Below are 17,848 nucleotides of genomic sequence, written 5' to 3' on the forward strand. Positions count from 1 at the left end.
CTAACTATGCCTGGACGTGGTAACTTATTTCACATGAAGCTTGATCACACCAGCTGAGTGGTGAAATGTGAAGGGGATTCTGTGCTCTTTCTAAGCATGGTAACAAACTCTGTGATACACACAGAAGAGGGATACCAATCAACAGATATTACATTTTGACAAAATGTAAAACCCTTTTCATGCTTTAAATTAGGAAGCCAGTCATGTCTCACATATACAACTTGGAAACATTTAAAAGTGAGGTAATTTGCTACCACATTACAGCAAGAAAAGTTAGTATGTAAAATTGCATTATCAAACACATCTTTATCTGATAAGAAAAGGAATTTTTAATTCAATTTCCATTCTACATTGTGAATTTTTTTCACTTCTGTGACTCAATTCTGTCACACTTGCCAAAAAACACAAATGCTGTGATGTGGTATAATAGTGAATCACAACTTTAAAGATTTCACATGAAATTTGTACTAAAAATTAATGAGAAAATATGAAAGAAACCTATTCTTCCATTTCAGAGGCTTGGGAATAAGTGAGCTCAAACAAAACATTTCAAGCTATAAAGATGTGGAAAGGGAAATCCAGCACAAATCACAGCAAAGCATACTGCTGACTTAAACATCTGAAATGATGTGATGATGTAGGTTATCATAAAAATACAAACTTACTGTGGGTGTTGGTTCTGGAACATCAGTGGTTAATACATCCATGGGTTCATCAACGGCCGGAAGGATGTCAAAAGTTGCATCTTTGACGTCATCCTCATCTTCTTGTCTCTTTGGGATTATGGTGGCTTCAGGATGATCTTCCTCCTCAGCAGGCTGCTCTGAGGTGTCCAGAGTCCTCGGTTTGTCTTTCAGATCAGACACCAACTGTCCCGAGTGTGCACTGTGGCTGCTCTGCGCAATGGACACCTCACTCAAATGCTCACTTATGTCCTCCTCTGTGTCTGATCTCGACTCTCGATCCTTGGACCCCGAGAGGAAGGAGTCACTGTAGCTGGCATCAGACCTCGCACTCTGTGATCGCGGAGATGGATGGGATGATGACTGCGAATAGACGGAGCTGGTGGCAGATTTGGCACTCCTCAGAGATGCATCTTCCGGCGTCTGACTCACTGGTGCCTTGGCAGTTGGCGATGAAGGTGCTACTTGGGGACTCTTTGGCAAGCTTGGTGACTCCGCAAGATGGTCCCTGATGGCCTCCTCGCGATCTGACTTTGGAGATGTTGGAAGAATCATAGGCATCTTTGCCGACTCCTCCAAGGATTCTTGAGTCCTTGCGCTTGCCGCAGAGATGACCTCTTCCGGAACTGAAGAGGAGACTGAAATGTCCCTATCAAAGGTGTCATCGTCCCCAGTGTCTGGTGCCGGGGTGTGTTTCTCGGAGAGAGCTGGACTGGAGCTCAGAGCCACTTGGTTGATATTTGCTGGACCAGTCTCCTCTGCTTCCTTTCCATCTCCTGACAGTCTCCCATCAGGTATTGGACTAACGCTCACATCGAACGCATCTTTGGCCCCTGGTTTTTCCTCCTCATCCTCCTCCTCCTTTGGCTCTTCCCTTTGCAGCCTCTCCTTGATCTTTCGATGGTCCTCAGAGTCAAACTTTTCAGAGTCATGCACACTTTCCCGGTCAGAAAAGTCACTCCTGATGCTGATGTCTTCCCCGATGCTACTACTCGCGGAGATGCTGCGATCCCTGGAAATACTGTGAGGAGACTTTGGGCTGAGTGCACCTGGAGTACAAGGTGATAATAAAAGAGGAGATCGAGATGTTACTAAAAAAAAGTCCTAACAGTACGAACATGCTTACCGCAATGTTGAGAATAAGTATACACTTTTCAGGACCACATTCACATCAAAGAAAAATACACGGTGTACCATGAAACCACCCCTGCCCACTAAGAGATATTACTAAGATATCAATGAGTCATAACACTTTAGACGACCTTTGATCATTCTGATCATTAAAGCATCGTAATTGGACACTTTCATCAGAAAGTAGAACAAAACCTTGTTAAAATCAAATCAGAGATAACCCTCTCTTAAAACTGTCACTTAGAAGATTCAGCACATTGAGCACTTTAGTGAGGCTATACCCCTTTGAGTGTGGTTTATGATTACCTGCAGCACAGTCTTTACAATATGATATATTCTAAATCACAATGTTTTTTGTTGATACAGGAGTGATCACCACAAATAGCATCTTGCAACATCAAATATCTGAAAAAACTTCCAGTATCAACGTCTCAGTCTAAGGGAAGCAGATTTCTTTAATCTCATATGTACACTTTGAAAACACTAAATAATACATACTAGTATCAAATATACACAAAAGTGCCCTACTTGATTGGAAAATTATTCTCACCTTCATAATGCTGGGTGCTGGGAGAGGAGGTGTTTGAGAAGTCTTTGCTTCCCGGAAGATTGGCTGGTCTCTCCTCGCCGATACCTCCCTCAAGGCTAGACCGACTGGACCGGCCACTCTCCGACCCGCTGAGACCCCTGACCGATGCCACGCTCCTGCCCTCGGAGTGGCCATCTTGGCTGCTGTCGGAGGCTGTCCTCTGCCGCAGCGCTCTCGCATGGCGAAGGGAGTCTGTGCCCGCCTTTGGCTGTTTGATCTGGGGTTTGGCGGTCGGTGTCGGTAGAAGCGAACCCTGTAGTTTCTGCTTCCTGGACTCTTGATCCAGCTCTGATTTGGTCTTCTCAATAAAGACGTCGTAAGTCTGTGGACATACAACCACATATAAAAAAACCATGTAATCATATTACGTTGAAGGCTCATCATCATTTAAGCGTTGTGATACATGTTCACTCATTGTAAGAACGCGCTATATAACTACCCATATTGTATCAGTATTTACAAACATACATACACAAATCAAACATCTGGAAGAAAAAAAAAGAAGAAGAAAGAAATCAAGTGGACAGTAACGCTGATTCCAATATGAATGTGACATGCACACATTCATTTCTCTGTTCATTGCTGTACTCCATGATAGTGAATTTAACTATTCACAAAAAATTAGGCTCGCTAAATATATACCGTATACAGTAATTCATAAATTTATGAACAATGAATCACTATAGTTTGTGCCAGCTAGGGTGAAAGAGATAAGGGCCCTGTTTTATGAAGAGTTATAACTGACTATATGGTTGTTTTCTATCGTAAGTCTACGGTAGCCTGTGTGGTATGGGAATTTATAATCGATTGTATGGAAATTTATAATCAATTTATATCTTTTGATAAAAAGGGCCACAGGTTTATGTTATTGGCACGCACGTTTTATCCTATGTAACAAACTATATGCTGACAATACACAAAAAGAAGCAGGTGCAGTATGATGACTGACACACTCCAAATACATGCATGCGAGGGTTGGTTGGCTCACCTCAAGTTGCTTCTTGAGGCTGGCCTCCTGGGCCTTCAGCTTCTCACGGTTGAGTCTCTTCTGCTGCTTCCTCAGCCGATCAGCTTCCATCTTGCGTTTCTTCAGTGCATCCTTGAGTGCCCTCACGCGTCCCTCGATGTCGCTCTGGTCAGAGGCAGTTTCTGAGGAGCAGAGGATCACAGGAATATGGCAGTCATTGAGACAATGTCATTTTGACCAACCTTAACAATGCATTAGCCAAATGATTTAAGACTGGACTTACTCTTTCCCAGACACTTCCCTCTTATACTTTTCATCAAACTGATCCAGGGAGTGATGACTTCTTCTACCATTCAGCAATCTATAACAAGTGTGTCATTCTATTTAAAGGACAAGTTCACCTTCATTAACATAAGGACTGAGAGAATGCAGCAATATTAGTCGAACACATCAGTGAAAGTTTGAGGAAAATTGGACAATCGATGCAAAAGTTATGAATTATTAAAACTTTTCTGTTGGAACCGCTGGATGAGGAGACTACTAAGGCTCATGATGTCATATGAGTACAACAGTATAAAGAAAATGTAAAAGAAAATTCAACATATTTTCACTGTTTTCGCATAATAAAAGAGCACTTGACTTGCCTCTTTCTAAAGACAATGGGAATGATATTACCCATAACATATGTCAGTAACAAGTCAAGGGAATGTGTACTTTTTTCAAAAGATGAAATTTTGAGAAATTCTCTTTACATTTTCCTTATATTGTTGTACGCATGTGACATCATACACTGCAGTAGTCTTCTCATCCAGCGGTGACTGCACAAAAACTTCAAAAATTCATAACTTCTGAACGGATTGTCCGATTTTCCTCAAACTTTCAATGATGTGTTCTACTAATATTGCTACATTCTCTCAATTCTTATGTTAATGAAGGTGAACTTGTCCTTTAAGCACGGTTTATAGGTCAAATAATATAGTAACATGTATACATGCTGCTGAGAAACGTAATTGAAATGTATCAAATGTACTCAATTTCTGGTTTAATAGAAACTGCATAACAAGCTGCTGACTACAGTTTCTGCAATGACAAAACTGACTGAGGGAAATGACAGTAGACAATAAAAACATTCTGACTCTAGCAGGTGGGGACTGGCGCCGGTAGCAACAAAACTGTGGTCTTACCTGACATAGTCTGTGAGAACGACTTCTCAGACTCTGAGCCACTGTCAGAGGGATGCCTGCTCCGCTGGGCCGGGTTGAATGGACTCTTCCTGGATGGAATGCTGCCACTGCTGCCCAGTGACTTTGGAGTGGACGAGCTGAGGGCTGTAGCCGGAAGGGGCGGGGATGACGACAGCACCTTTGCGCCCCTCAGCGAGGACTCCGCCTTGGACGGGGTGAGGGTGTGGTCTGCTGACTCGAAGGAGTCGCTGCCATAGTCCTGCAAGGCGGAGGCTTCCTTGATGGTGTCGTCGCTGGACAGGTCTCCCCCTTGGTGAGGACTCTCAGTGGCACTGAGGGTTGGAACAGCACAAGAGAGTGAAGTGGCATGGATTTTGGTGTGGTTACACTATCCTTGAGAACCAGTGTCTGGTATCAAGAGCACGCAGCATTCTGAATTTTTCCCGATGAGTATGTTGCAGTAACCGGTTTCTAAATTCCATGGCTTGCAATCAAAATCTGTGTTGCTATGTTGTGTTAGACTGCGCAGCTGGTGTGGCTGTGCTAGTAATGTGTAATTATGAGTGATTGGCATGTGTTTTGAGGCAATGTGGGGTAGGCAGTACTTTGCTACTTATATGCATTATGAGCTGCATTAATATCTTATCCACAGGAAATGCTCCTTGGTCAGGTTTTATCTGAATGTAAGCAAAGTGGTCAGCAGTCAAGGCTGACTGGAATCCGACACACCTTGCAAACGTTGGACGCTTTGCATGGAAACTATGGTATTAGAGAATTATTTCATCCAGCATGTACATAATTCCGAGTTCACTCTTCTTTGCTGTTGACTTTCTAGACCCTCGACTATTCATTGATTTGTATCCTGAACGATTAACTTGAAACAGCATTTCACACACATATAAAAAAAAGTTGGAAGGGGGATAGTCACTTTACGTGTTTGTATTTATTGTGCCTTAATATCGGCAAAATTTCCCGCACAGAAAATGTACCCAATAGACAAAGAAACTGTTCATGAAATTCCAAACAAGAATGCAAAAAGTTGATGGGAAGGTGAGAGAAGTAGAACAAAAGAGAAAAAGTGTGGTTTTCGGGGTCACCGGATTACAAAGCAAGATCATATTAGAAGGGAATTTCCTTGCAAATGGGGGTATTCAGTCATAAGTTCTAATACAGCTAGGGTGGTACTGCTTACTTGTTTCTCTAAAAGACATATAAAAACAAGAGTGTTACTTCTCACTTATCTCTAAAAAATATGTAACATTCAAGATGTTTCCATGCATAACACAAGCACAGTATTCTAAATAGGGCACCACTGTCATAAGATGAAAGCAGTCAATTTGAGGGGTCAACTCACCTCTTGCTGGACTGCGGTTTCTCCGCCGAGATGTCCTCGTTGATGCTGCTGTTGGGCAAGTCTTCAGCGATGGAGGCGTCACTGTTGCTCGCCACCTTCCTCTCGGACGAGGCAGACTTGGGGGCGCTCCTGTGGGACTCGGATTTGGACTTGGGGAGGGACACTTCCGACTTGACGGTGCTCTTGAAGGAGTCAGACTTGTATGAGAAATCTTCTGAGATGTCGTCATCACTCTGAGGGGTGAAGAATTATGGGGTGATAATTAATGCAAAATTTCTCTACTGTTTTGGCTAGAATTCTTATAGATGCAAGTGGAGTTGGTAAATGATATAAAAATTTACTGATGATATCTTTTAGTTTTGAGAACAGGAGGTTCCTCCCCCCCCCCCCCCCCCCCCCACACACACACACAGCATTAAGCAAGCATCTTAAGCTTCCACAGCAACATTAAAATTGCTGTTTGGTGTGAAAGCTCAGTGAAGCATTAAAAGCATTCTTCAGCCAACTTTGCCTGTCAGAACAAAAACATAAGGGTCCCTTGAAGAGGACATGAAATGGAGGTTCCCTGTGTGAAAGAGTCACAGCCCCCGCATGTAAAAGATTCTGCTTCATTCATTCATTGCAAAGAGCAGGGTATATAACTCGATGAAGTAGTCTGCCCCAAGCACAATATACAAGTGGACCCCATGGAAGACCAGCTAGTGCAGCTATCCAGCCAACTTGTTAAGATGGAAAATGAAAACGAGCAAACGACTACAAATGCGCTCCTGACATTGGGGTCCTACCTTAGCATCTCTGCGTGTTGGCAATGATGAGAAGGCAGACGAGTAGCTGTCTCCATCTCTGACATTAGTCTCCGGCTTGGCCCTCTCCTTGCTGTGTCTGTCGGCCAGCTTGCTCTTACGCTGCTTGGTAGCATCCCACAGGTGGAGGACCTCGTGCTCCATGCTGGCCACGTGCTTCTCTTCCTCATCCAGCCGCTGTTTCCATGCCAACAGCTCCTCGGCATTCTTTCTGCGCTTCTTCAGTTTCATCTCACGCTTCATGAGCAGTCTGTTTTGAAAGAACAGAGGAAAAACACATCTGAACATGACTGACATTGCTAATATTACTATTATTATGAGCATTATGAGATATCTATTATGAAGAAAAATGTTTCACCAATATAATCAATCATGCATCACAAATTAACATAGAGTGCTTCATCCCAAAGTCAACTTCTCACAGCACAGTGAAACAAAGTGAAAGACACAGTATGCTGTTACTTCGGATAAATTCAGCATTGAACATATATATCCATGGTGAATGATAATTGTCACATGTTAATGTTGAGGTATAAACACTTCAGAACTCAAATACTATAATGAAACTGTACTAAACATTCTATGTACAGAATTTCACTAAGTGTCATTTAATACGTACATTAGAGGTAGTCATTGCTGAAAATATTCAAGGCAAAGTTGTTTGAAGGACACACTGTAAATAAACTACAAATGTACAACAGGGAACATTTCACTGACCTTCCCCAAAATAACAATGGCAAAATTCATCTCTTCTGAAATCTTAAGACATTGACAAAGACAAGAGTTATATTGATGCACTCCAGGTATTTGTTTGTTTGTGTGTTTGTTTTCATGTTTGTTTGTTTTATACTGGCTGGGTGCAAAGAGATGAAATCAAACACAGAATGACCACTCACTTCATGCTGAGAGGTTGCTGCAACATCTTCAGCTTCTGCATGACTTTTGCCTGCTTCTCCACAGCAGCTTGCTCTGGAGGAGAAGCCCTCGGGGGACCCACGGGAGGCGACCCGCTGGGCAGGAGGGACGACTGGTCCGCGTTGGAGTCGGACAAGCCCAGCATCCCTCCCCCGTCCACCGACTCATCCTCGCTGCTGGCCTGAATGGAGGAGGCGTTGGGCGTGGCCGGCGGTAGGTCCTTCAGCTGGTCCTTGTAGCGGGTGGCAGCCTTGCGTATCCTCATGATCTCCTGCTGCTGGTACAGGAGCCGCTGTCTCTCAATGCTCGACTGCTTCTGGACAGTCAGCAGCCGCCTGATCTCCGTCTTCAGGACAGATCACAAAATAGAACAAGATCACTCCCTATGTATAATAATTACCAAGACTTTTCTGGTGTGGCTTGTGTCAACAAAACTTATAATGTGAAGGTCAACATCACAGAAATTTTAAAAGAAATTGTTTTAATATGCATTCCAAAAAAAATCATATGCGAAACACAACAAAAACACTATCATTTGGCATTGTGGTGACAACATGCAAGCAAATAAAAAAAGAAGTTATGATAGTACCTGCTCTGCCTGTAGCTTAGCCAGCAGGACCTTCTGTCTTTTCCTGAGGCTGGCCACACCCTCCTGGTCATCCTTCTCCTTGTGTCTCTTCTTCTGGTGCTCCAGCCACTCAAGCTCTGCATTGGTCTTATCCACCAACACCTACAGGCAAATCAGAAGCATCAACTTGTGAGATCTCTACAGACAGGAAAAAGAGAGTGACTTATTCTATAAGAATAATGTGCTCTATCCTGGAGCTGATGGTGTCTATCTGTTAAGCCAGAAAGTATCATGGGTAGAGAAATGATTTTCAGACTCACCTTTTCTCTCAGCCTAAGCAGAGTGACCTGTTGCTGCGACCTCGCCTCCTCTTCTTTCAGCTGCTTCTGGATCACCTCGATGGCTGTCACGCTGAATGAAACCTCCTTCTCCGTTTGGACTGAATCGGTGGACTCGTTGACGTCTCTTGCGGCCCCAGCATCCCTGACTGCGAAGCGCCTTGGAGTGCTCCTCGCATCTTTCTTGGCTTCCGTCTTGGGGGGCGATGGAGAAATGACACTGGGGATTGATGCCTCAGAACCCGATTCATCAAAACTGCCTGAATACTGGTCCAGATTTGATTTGGTTTCGTTGACCTCATCAGGGATGCTACTCTTTGAGGCCGAACTTGCTCCCCGTGCATCCGACTCGGTTCGGATTGAGGAGCTGGCACTCCCCCGACTGATGTCCTCGTCTGCAGCGAGATCGCTGGCAGTCGCAATGGAGTCACTCTGGTTCTGCCTCCCAGACTCGTCATCCAGCTCGAAGGGAACGCTGCTCACGGTCTTCGCACTCTTGTTGGAAGCATCGGAGTGCTTGGAATAGGAACTGTCACTGGCCGTGGGTATTCTCTGGGAGGAGATGGTGTCGGCCGCTGATTGGGACGCAGAGGGCGGTGTGCGAGATGAAGCCGAGGCCGTGTTGGTGAAATCCTCAGTGTAGCTGGCAGAAGGAGTCCTGGATTCCATGCTCCTGCTTGGTGTTGCTGAGCTCACTCTGGAGTCACCTGTAGCTATACTTCTGCATGATGGAAAGAATCAATGGATTCATTGAGATACTAATATAACACCACCTATCCTATCAACGGGCCCGAGTGAAGCCCTACAACAAATGTCACAAACTTAAAGTGATAGAAAAAGAGGCAGATGCGTGGAAGTAAATTTGTTTACTTAGTCAAGGACATCATAGACACTCCTGTGAGTCTGTCTGTATCATTACCATTCTAGACCAGCAACACACTTCTCACGGAAAATATAATTTATGCTATATACGTGTATATCACATGGTAGCCAGATAATTAAGCTATGTTGCATGCAATAAGTCTTTACAACACAACATTCACAATTGGGAACACATCCACAACTTGTCCTCTTCTAAACATTAGGGCCCATGCATGAAATGCATCCAGAGCATTCAACAGTACTACAAAAATTCCAATACATTCAGAGTAAGACACAAATAAGCCTAAAATGATTGACTACAAAAATAGGAGTAGATTTATCAACATCCTTCTGAAGACAAAAGTACTAGTAAGAACTTGAAGTGTTTTAACACATAAATGTGACTACAAGAGGAAGGAAACTTTGAAGTTTGTGTTCTCTTAGTGCTGTGAACTTTGACATAGGTGACATAGTGACAATGTGTGACAGGCTCATGGTCTTGGGCCTACCTTGTGACAGGAGGTGGTGGATGCAGTGAGGCCTGCATCTCCTTCAGTAGGTCCCTCTGGTGGAGTCGCTGCTGCTCCAGAGTGGCACCCACAGCCGCTGAAGCTGCTGCCTTGGCGGTGTCTGCAGCCACTTGGCCTACGTCAAGTTGGGGTGGGGGAGGGGCACTCACCGAGACCTTATGTGCCTGTGTGTGAGACAAAAAAGAAAAAAGTCTCATCTCTTGATCTGGCATGCAGTAGACTGTGTATAAGTTATTACTCCACATGGGTAAAGCGATGGCAGAGGAAAAATGTATGCAGCAAAATGGACAGATGTGAGAGTTAATAGGACAGCATGTAGATAGCCTCATATTGATGCTGCTCATGAGACTCACCTCAGCAAGTTGCTTCGCTGCTTCTGCAGTCACTCTGGCTGCGTCTGCCTGGGTCTGCAAGAGCTTCTGGGCCGAGTCCCTCGTCTCAGCTGCCGCGTCCCTCTTGGCCTGGACCAGGACCTGCTCGGCCTCCAAGGCCGTGACAGCCGCCCGCTCACGGACCTCCTCAAGCTGCCGGTTGGCCGCCTCCACCTCCTGCCTGGCCTTCAGGGACAGCAGCTGCAGCTCCTTCTCGTGGTCTCGCTGCCGCGCCTGCAGGATCTTGGCCAGCGAGGAGCTCTCCTGCTGGGCCAGGGCCACAGCCCGGGAGCGCTCCACCTCGGACAGCTGCCGCACGGACTCCTCTAGGGTCTCCAGGAGGTTCAGTTCGGCAGCCATCTTCAGCTGAAGGGCGCTGGGAGAGAAGAACTTGGGACCAGGTTGAGACATGGCCGACGACAGAATAGACGACTGCAGGAGAGAGCCAAAAAAGGCAAAGTCATGAAGATCACTTATCTGCTACAAGCACGTTTATACTGGTTATGTCACACCAGGAGTACACTAGTCTCCTTTGCAACAAACTACAGTTACAAATATTCAAACTAACGACTAAAATGATCATCTTTGTGGTGGCAGATCTTGAACATACTGATGTTACCGATGCTACAGACACATACTATCTTGTAAAACTCTTAAAAATGAACTCCACTTGAATTCATTGTCTACTCAAATATGTCAAATGACAGAAAGGGTGAGGGGTAATTTATCACAAAAATGCAGGACATAATATTCTGTCAACTATTCTTGTCACAGGTGTTCATACTTTGTGTTGACACACACACACACACACACACACAAACACAAACATACAAATGCATTAATCATGGCATTCCCGTAAAAGCTGATACACTTTTACTCACAGTACTGCTGCTCTGATCTGCTGCCCGAGACCGTGCTGAGAGCTCACTTCCAGGGTGGCTGATGGGCTTGAAGTGGTTCAGCACATCCCTGGTGACTGGGGACTTGGCGCTCCTACCCACCGGTGGGGACAGACCGAGGATGGGGTGGGGTGACGTGGGCGACTCGGAAGGAGTTTTGGTGAGCGGCGACCTGTTCCCTGGTGCTGCATCGCTCTTGGTGCCTTCACCATGAACTGACTCAGAATTTGAAGATGTTGATTTCTGCAGGGAGAATCAGATAAATTTACTTGAACAAATTTCCACAATGTACCTGTGATCAGCAAAATGAACATTGTTATGGCAAAGACAGACTTAAATCACTCTATGGAGATATCGTCGGTTGAGAATGATAAGGGCGTTAAGTGACCATAAAACCCATAGTGTTCAAGAAGACTTAAAGGGCCATTCCAGACGATTTTCATAATTTCACATCAAGTGGTAAATAAATCGACAGCGCCATGCGTAGATTTGTGGAATTTATTGTGGTCCTTGAGCAGAGAAACCAATACTCTGAAAATCTTAAACAAATTACACTGAACAGTGTTGATGACATGGGAGCCTCACATATTTCAGAAATGTAGCAGTGTAATTCAATTACAATACCGCTTGCTTAACAAGTTCACCTGTGTAAAATCTATGCATGCCTTCTTCTTTTGTTCTACTTCCGTCAGCCCCAACTCATGCATTCTTCTGGTGAGGCTGCATGTCATCATCCTTGTTCATTGCAATTTGTTATAGATTTTGAAAACATTCTTATTCCTCATCCCAATCACTATAAATTATGAAACTCTTTACTCAGTATAACTAATTTACAGTTATTCAAATGTAAAAGTCTGAAAATCATACGGAGGTCTCCTTTAAAGCCCTTCTCATTCTCAACAGACGATATGCAGGCTTATTAGAGACCCTAAGACTTTCAAACAGTGACTGAACACAGCCCTGTTGCATAAAAAAGATGTTCTGACATCTGCGAGAATCTAAACGTAATGATAAAAGATAACCACATTCCTACTAGTGCTTGCAGTGCTTCTGAATACTGCAGAAACTCCATTCAAGTGGGGAAGAGAATTCTATTCACCTTCAAGTCTTCGATGAGCGACCTGATCTCATCCACGGGAGACTTGTGGTGATCGCTGACGGGGGACCTGGCGTCACTGGGCGGCGAATGGCTCCCTCTGCTGCTGGACGAGCGGGACTTGATCGACGAGGGAGAGCTCCTGGAGCTGGGCGGAGTTTGTGTGCCGGCATCTCGCAGCGAGAGGGGCCGAGGGCTTGGGGTGCGGGATCTTTTCTTCTCAGACACACTCAGGCTGATGGGAATCATGGCAGAAAATTGTGAAGTTTAGTACTTAAAGCCTTCTTTCAATACTTGTTTTGTGTGTTGGTGTGTGTGTTAAGAAAAAAAAAATTGGGTTAGTTCAGCCTTTGATGATGACATGAACAGTCTGTGATATCTATCTACATTAGCTGTGCAGCTGGTATGCCACGTCTAGAAAAGGTTAAAGGACAAGTTCACCTTCATATTTGAACGGTTTGTCCAATTTTCCTCAAACTCTCACTGATGTGTTCTGCTAATATTCCTGCATTCACTCAATCCACATGTCTATGAAGGTGGACTTGTCCTTTAAACACACAAGTTGTTTGTTGGCAGGATGAACCAATTTCAACATACTTGCTGATACATCATGTGGTTGAACTAGGTCATCTTTGAAAAAACTAACATGCAATGCATCACAAATGTTGATTGCACCGACAAGGGATATGTGAAAATGTGGATGCTGGATGTAACAGTCTGATTGGTCTAAGGAAACAAACGACACTTAAAGGGGATGGCTAGTAACCGATCAATGGGAATCAGTGGGAATGCTGAGGGATGATTGTTCCAATCCTTGTGGGATTCATATAAGAGTACATTATGCTGTTGTGTGAAAATTATTTGCTTCAGAACAGTCTAATATTCAAGTAATGTGCAGATTAATGCCCCGTCACTGACCAGGCATGCTAACCTGGAAACATTAAACTGCACATTACTTGAATATGAGACCATTTTGAAGCAAATAATTTTCACACAACAATAGATATATAATGTACTCTTAAATGAATCCCACAAGGATTGGAACAATCATCCTCCAGCATTTCCACTGATTCCCACTGATCAGTTACTAGCCATCCCCTTTAAGACAATTTGGACCAAACATTTACACTTGTCTTTATATGCCAAGAACTCACATGAACTGAAAAAGGAAATAACACTTAACCCTAAAAAGACTGGGGGGGGGGGGGGGCCTAAAAGGCCCCCCCCCTCGACATTTCGCGCGATTACTCTGCAACACGCAATGCTCTCGCCGCGATGCTCTATGACTTTTTTCTTTTGAGTTTCCCGCACATTTTGACACCAAATTTGTGACGCCCGGGGTACGGTTCTGAAGTTACATAACTTTTTGTACATGCACGTGAGGCCGAAAATGGCTCAAAAATGTGATTTTGTGTATAAAGTCAATGCAAATTGAGTTTTTTCACATGGCTCATATAAATATGCCTATTTTTACTCTCAATGGCTAAAATTAATTTGTTTTAGCAGTATTATGCTTCAAAAAGTGTCTGCCACAAATTTTGTTAAAAAAAACAACAAAAACAAAAGGTCGAAAAAAACAAAGAAATACATAAGAAATTCATAAAACAATAAAATAGATAAGAAATTCATTTTGATACCGAATTTTTTTTCAAGTACATTTGCTAAGAATGCCACTAAGAATAATTAGACCAAAAATGAGCACTTTTGGAGCTTTATTTACTGATTTAGATCAAAGAGTCTGATTTCTCGCATAAATTAGAATAATTAATCAAAATAAAATAAAAGAAGACTTTTTTGTAAAATTTGAATATACGATCTTGTAGATTACATCGAACACTACCATTGTGCAAATTTTCGCGGCGATCGCGCGATCCACGGCCGAGATCTTACGGGGGGGCCCTTTAGGCCCCCCCCCCCCCCCCAGTCTTTTGAGCTACCAAAATAGCCCAGTCTTTTTAGGGTTAAATGCACACACACTGACAACATCCAGTGACCGACTTTACTTCAGAGGGAAAACTTGCTAACCTGTTCAAGGTATCGGACGGGGATGATGTTGAAGTCCCTGCTGAGGGGAATGACAGCGACCTGCCAGTTGGGGGCCTGCTTGCACTGTTTGTCTGTTCAATCAAACATAATATTTGATGTTAATGTCACATATATCTCGGTTCATTCAAACAAATGTGTGATACTGATGATGCACTATACATTACATGACATACTGCATGGGGTAATCTCTCAAAAAACAAAAACAAAAAAACAAAAAAAAAGTTCCTGCATACCTAGGACGGCATCATAAGTTTGATTTGTCAATAAAACTCTACCACACGACACATACAATATACAGTATATCAATGCATAGTTTACTCTACTTTGATAAAGCACATTTGACAAAGAAATAATCCTTACATATCTTCTCATACCACTCTGACTGGAAAAACACACGCACATTCTGAAAGGATAACATACAATAACATTCAACAACAGGATGCAAGGGAAGGAGTTCTCACTTGAAACAAGACTCAAGTTTGTCCCCAATGCTATTAGGCCTCAGTGAAGTATGGTGATGGTCAATAGCTCCATAAATCAGGGGTGTGAGAGTACTTGCAGAAAAAAAGAAAATCTGAAAAAATACTTATAAAAAAAACCCCAAAAGTTTGAAGTAAATCATAAAACTGTGAAAATTTCAATGCACTTGATTTGCCAAAATGTCTGATCAAGTGTGGCTGGGGCAGAGTAAAAAAAAAAAAAAAAAAAATCTGAAATCAGATTAAATTCTGAACTCTCGCATCCCTGATAAATGCAAAGGGATGCGTAGATGGACAATGTGACGGTCACTCACCTTGGAATGGCTGGCAGGGCTCGCCGTGCTGGCAATCTCTCGGATATTATCAGCTGATGCCGAGACTGGAATTGGACTTCTTGCTGCTCGAACGTCTGTTGTTTTTTTTGACATGGAAAGAAAATGGAAAACGAGACAGAGCATAATAAGAAATCTAGGGGCATTAGCTAATAAGGCATCTTACGTAATGTATGATATATCGTGGAAAGAAATTCACTGGAGGTGCTCTCAAGTTATGAGCATGTTAAAGGACAAAAGTTAATGGCAATACTTCTGTAGGATTAATATGATTTGAGTCATATCACCTTGGAACACTCAAGATTTATGCATTGCTCTGGCAAAGTCATCATCTGTTCCAATATTGATTAAACTCCGTCTCATATAAATGCTTTATTTAATTTGAATTATAGATAAATAGCTTGATTGATGAACAACCAAAAATGTGGTGCCCCTATCCCTACTAGTTGTAAACACTACAACTGTCAAAATAATGATGCTTTCATGTATTTAACCAGCAATAGACGCAGGGCAAAGGTCAAACAAATGGCAAGTACGATATCTACACGACGGGCCAAAGCCCTAATACCACACCATCCATTAGGAAAGGAGGGGAAGGGATACGGAAGGGGAGCAGGGGAAGGGGCAGGGGGCTATCTCACCTCTTTGGCCCTCCTGGTACCTCTTCATGTAAATGTCAATTACACTCAGGCCATCATGGTGTGGCTGGAATGAAGATTGCTCGCGACCAAAGTTCAGGTTGGTTTGCTTGTTGTCGTGGGGATGGTGCAACTTCTTCTGTGCTCGAGTTGGCAAGCTTTTGAACTGCAGTATATTAATGGACAAAAGTGCAGAGAATTAAAAACTGAATAATGATATTCCATGTCAAGTATTCCAAAGTGTGCGTGTGTGTGTGTGTGTGGGGGGGTTAGCATGAATCTACCAATACAGCATCCCTAATGGTACATTGCCATAAGCAAACACACATTCAAGTTTTTCTGCATGAAAGACATTTCTCTCTTGTGAAAAAAAGAAAAAAAATCCTGCTCTTGATATGTCACTCTAACATGTTGTTTGTCAGAAGGTGTGTTTACTATCATGGGGAACTTGAATTTTCTTTGTCACTAAATCTTTGTCTTAACATATTCATACAAATTTTAGCAGTTGACGATATGATCCCAATTCAAATTCAGACCTGTTATGACTTATGTTATGATCCAAATTATAATAATGATATTTTCTTTATCTTTTCTTCGAAACATGCCAGTACAATTTTGAACAATAACTCAGAATGAGATCATTTCAATCCATAAGCTTATCCCATGATTACTTTAACTGGTAATGCATAGTGCGGTGCTACTGTCTGCAGAAGCAATGTGTGACACTGAGATCACTTGTAGTGTGTGATGAGTACTCATGTTATGATGCTGCTGCCATGCTGAGCTCATTGGTGCAACAAAATTTTCTTCCATAAAGCCCTAAAAATTACTACCACCCATTTTTTGGTAACCCAGGGTACCGCACTTAAAGAAAAAAATAGTTCAACAAAATGGCAGATTTCTATGCTATGATCCCAGAATGTGACAATCCCCAGTCACCTTCATGAATTATGCATTGGTTATGCCCATCTTGTCTACCTACTGTATTCAAAACAAGTTTTGACCCCACTTTGTGCAATCAAAGACACACACACACACACACACACACGCACACACACACACAAACAAAGTCATACACAAGGCAAGTAGGCACACAGCGGAAACATACAATGTACCACAATGAGTATGCGATGACTGAATCATCTATTCAGAGCTAAGCATTTTGCCAGCTCCGTGAAAAAAAGAAGGAAGGGGGGGAAAAAAAATAGAGAGAAAAAAAGGAGAGGATTTGATGGCTCATGGCCAAGTTTGTGATGGCTGGAACAGCTGCAGTGGCAAATACATGTATGAATCACACATGGAGGGGATCTTTAGGCAATGGCATTAGTGGTTTTCCTCTTACACACACCCCCATGTACAGGCACCACACAGAGTGTTGAATGCAGTGAAGGCGATCCACTCTTACAACCCAATTCCAGTTTTATCTGAACACATTTAAAATATGCTTTGACACATGAATGTATTATCTACCAGCATAAAACTCTCATTATTCAACTTGTATGCACACCCAGTCATGATATCAATAGCCAATTATTCATTGAGTTGGATTACATCCCTCTAAAAAGGACAATATAAGGTAAGCGGTCCCTCTTCACAAAAAAAAACAAAACATAACAAAACCCAAAACATTAAGAATGTTGATGTCAACATAGAGAATATAGCTTGTACTCTCAAAAACTAATTCTTCTGTTGATATTGCTAAGTAACAACAACAAAATATAGAACTAGAAATGTCGCTTTGGCGACTGGTATGCCTCCGCCATAATGCATGATTTTCCCAATAGGTCTAGATAGTACATGTGGACACTGTGTGATTACATTTTCACAAAATTGGTAAAATATTGGAATGACAAGTTTGTCACAAATGTGTTGAATGTTCACCTTCCTTGACGTAGGTTTAATTGGATGAATAAGAGAGCATGTATCTAGGGATTTAAGGACTTTAACTTGACTTTGACCCATTCATACATTTAGGCATTGAGTAATTTTCAAGGTACAGGTGTGGAGAAAAAGTGCAATTTCTGAATTGAATAGTAAATTGTTACCATTTTCATCTGGCCCTTG

General features: G+C 42.8%; 1 protein-coding gene across 1 annotated transcript in view; it reads right to left on the reverse strand.

The window, feature by feature from the left end:
• The window catches only part of LOC140240539 (centrosome-associated protein 350-like), a 38,881-nt gene that overhangs the window by 3,486 nt on the left and 17,547 nt on the right, over positions 1-17,848 (reverse strand). Inside the window, exons 12-27 of the mRNA XM_072320303.1 lie at positions 15,788-15,950; positions 15,129-15,223; positions 14,315-14,406; positions 12,293-12,524; positions 11,176-11,436; positions 10,277-10,726; positions 9,903-10,087; positions 8,515-9,253; positions 8,216-8,356; positions 7,608-7,972; positions 6,694-6,961; positions 5,909-6,141; positions 4,555-4,886; positions 3,392-3,552; positions 2,365-2,725; positions 666-1,732 (exon numbers count right to left, since the gene is read on the reverse strand). Of these exons, the coding sequence (XP_072176404.1) occupies positions 666-1,732; positions 2,365-2,725; positions 3,392-3,552; positions 4,555-4,886; positions 5,909-6,141; positions 6,694-6,961; positions 7,608-7,972; positions 8,216-8,356; positions 8,515-9,253; positions 9,903-10,087; positions 10,277-10,726; positions 11,176-11,436; positions 12,293-12,524; positions 14,315-14,406; positions 15,129-15,223; positions 15,788-15,950 (5,145 nt within the window). The remainder of the gene's footprint in view (positions 1-665; positions 1,733-2,364; positions 2,726-3,391; positions 3,553-4,554; positions 4,887-5,908; positions 6,142-6,693; positions 6,962-7,607; positions 7,973-8,215; positions 8,357-8,514; positions 9,254-9,902; positions 10,088-10,276; positions 10,727-11,175; positions 11,437-12,292; positions 12,525-14,314; positions 14,407-15,128; positions 15,224-15,787; positions 15,951-17,848) is intronic.

The sequence above is a fragment of the Diadema setosum genome, chromosome 17 (assembly GCF_964275005.1).
Source record: "Diadema setosum chromosome 17, eeDiaSeto1, whole genome shotgun sequence".
Classification (NCBI taxonomy): Eukaryota; Metazoa; Echinodermata; class Echinoidea; order Diadematoida; family Diadematidae; genus Diadema; species Diadema setosum.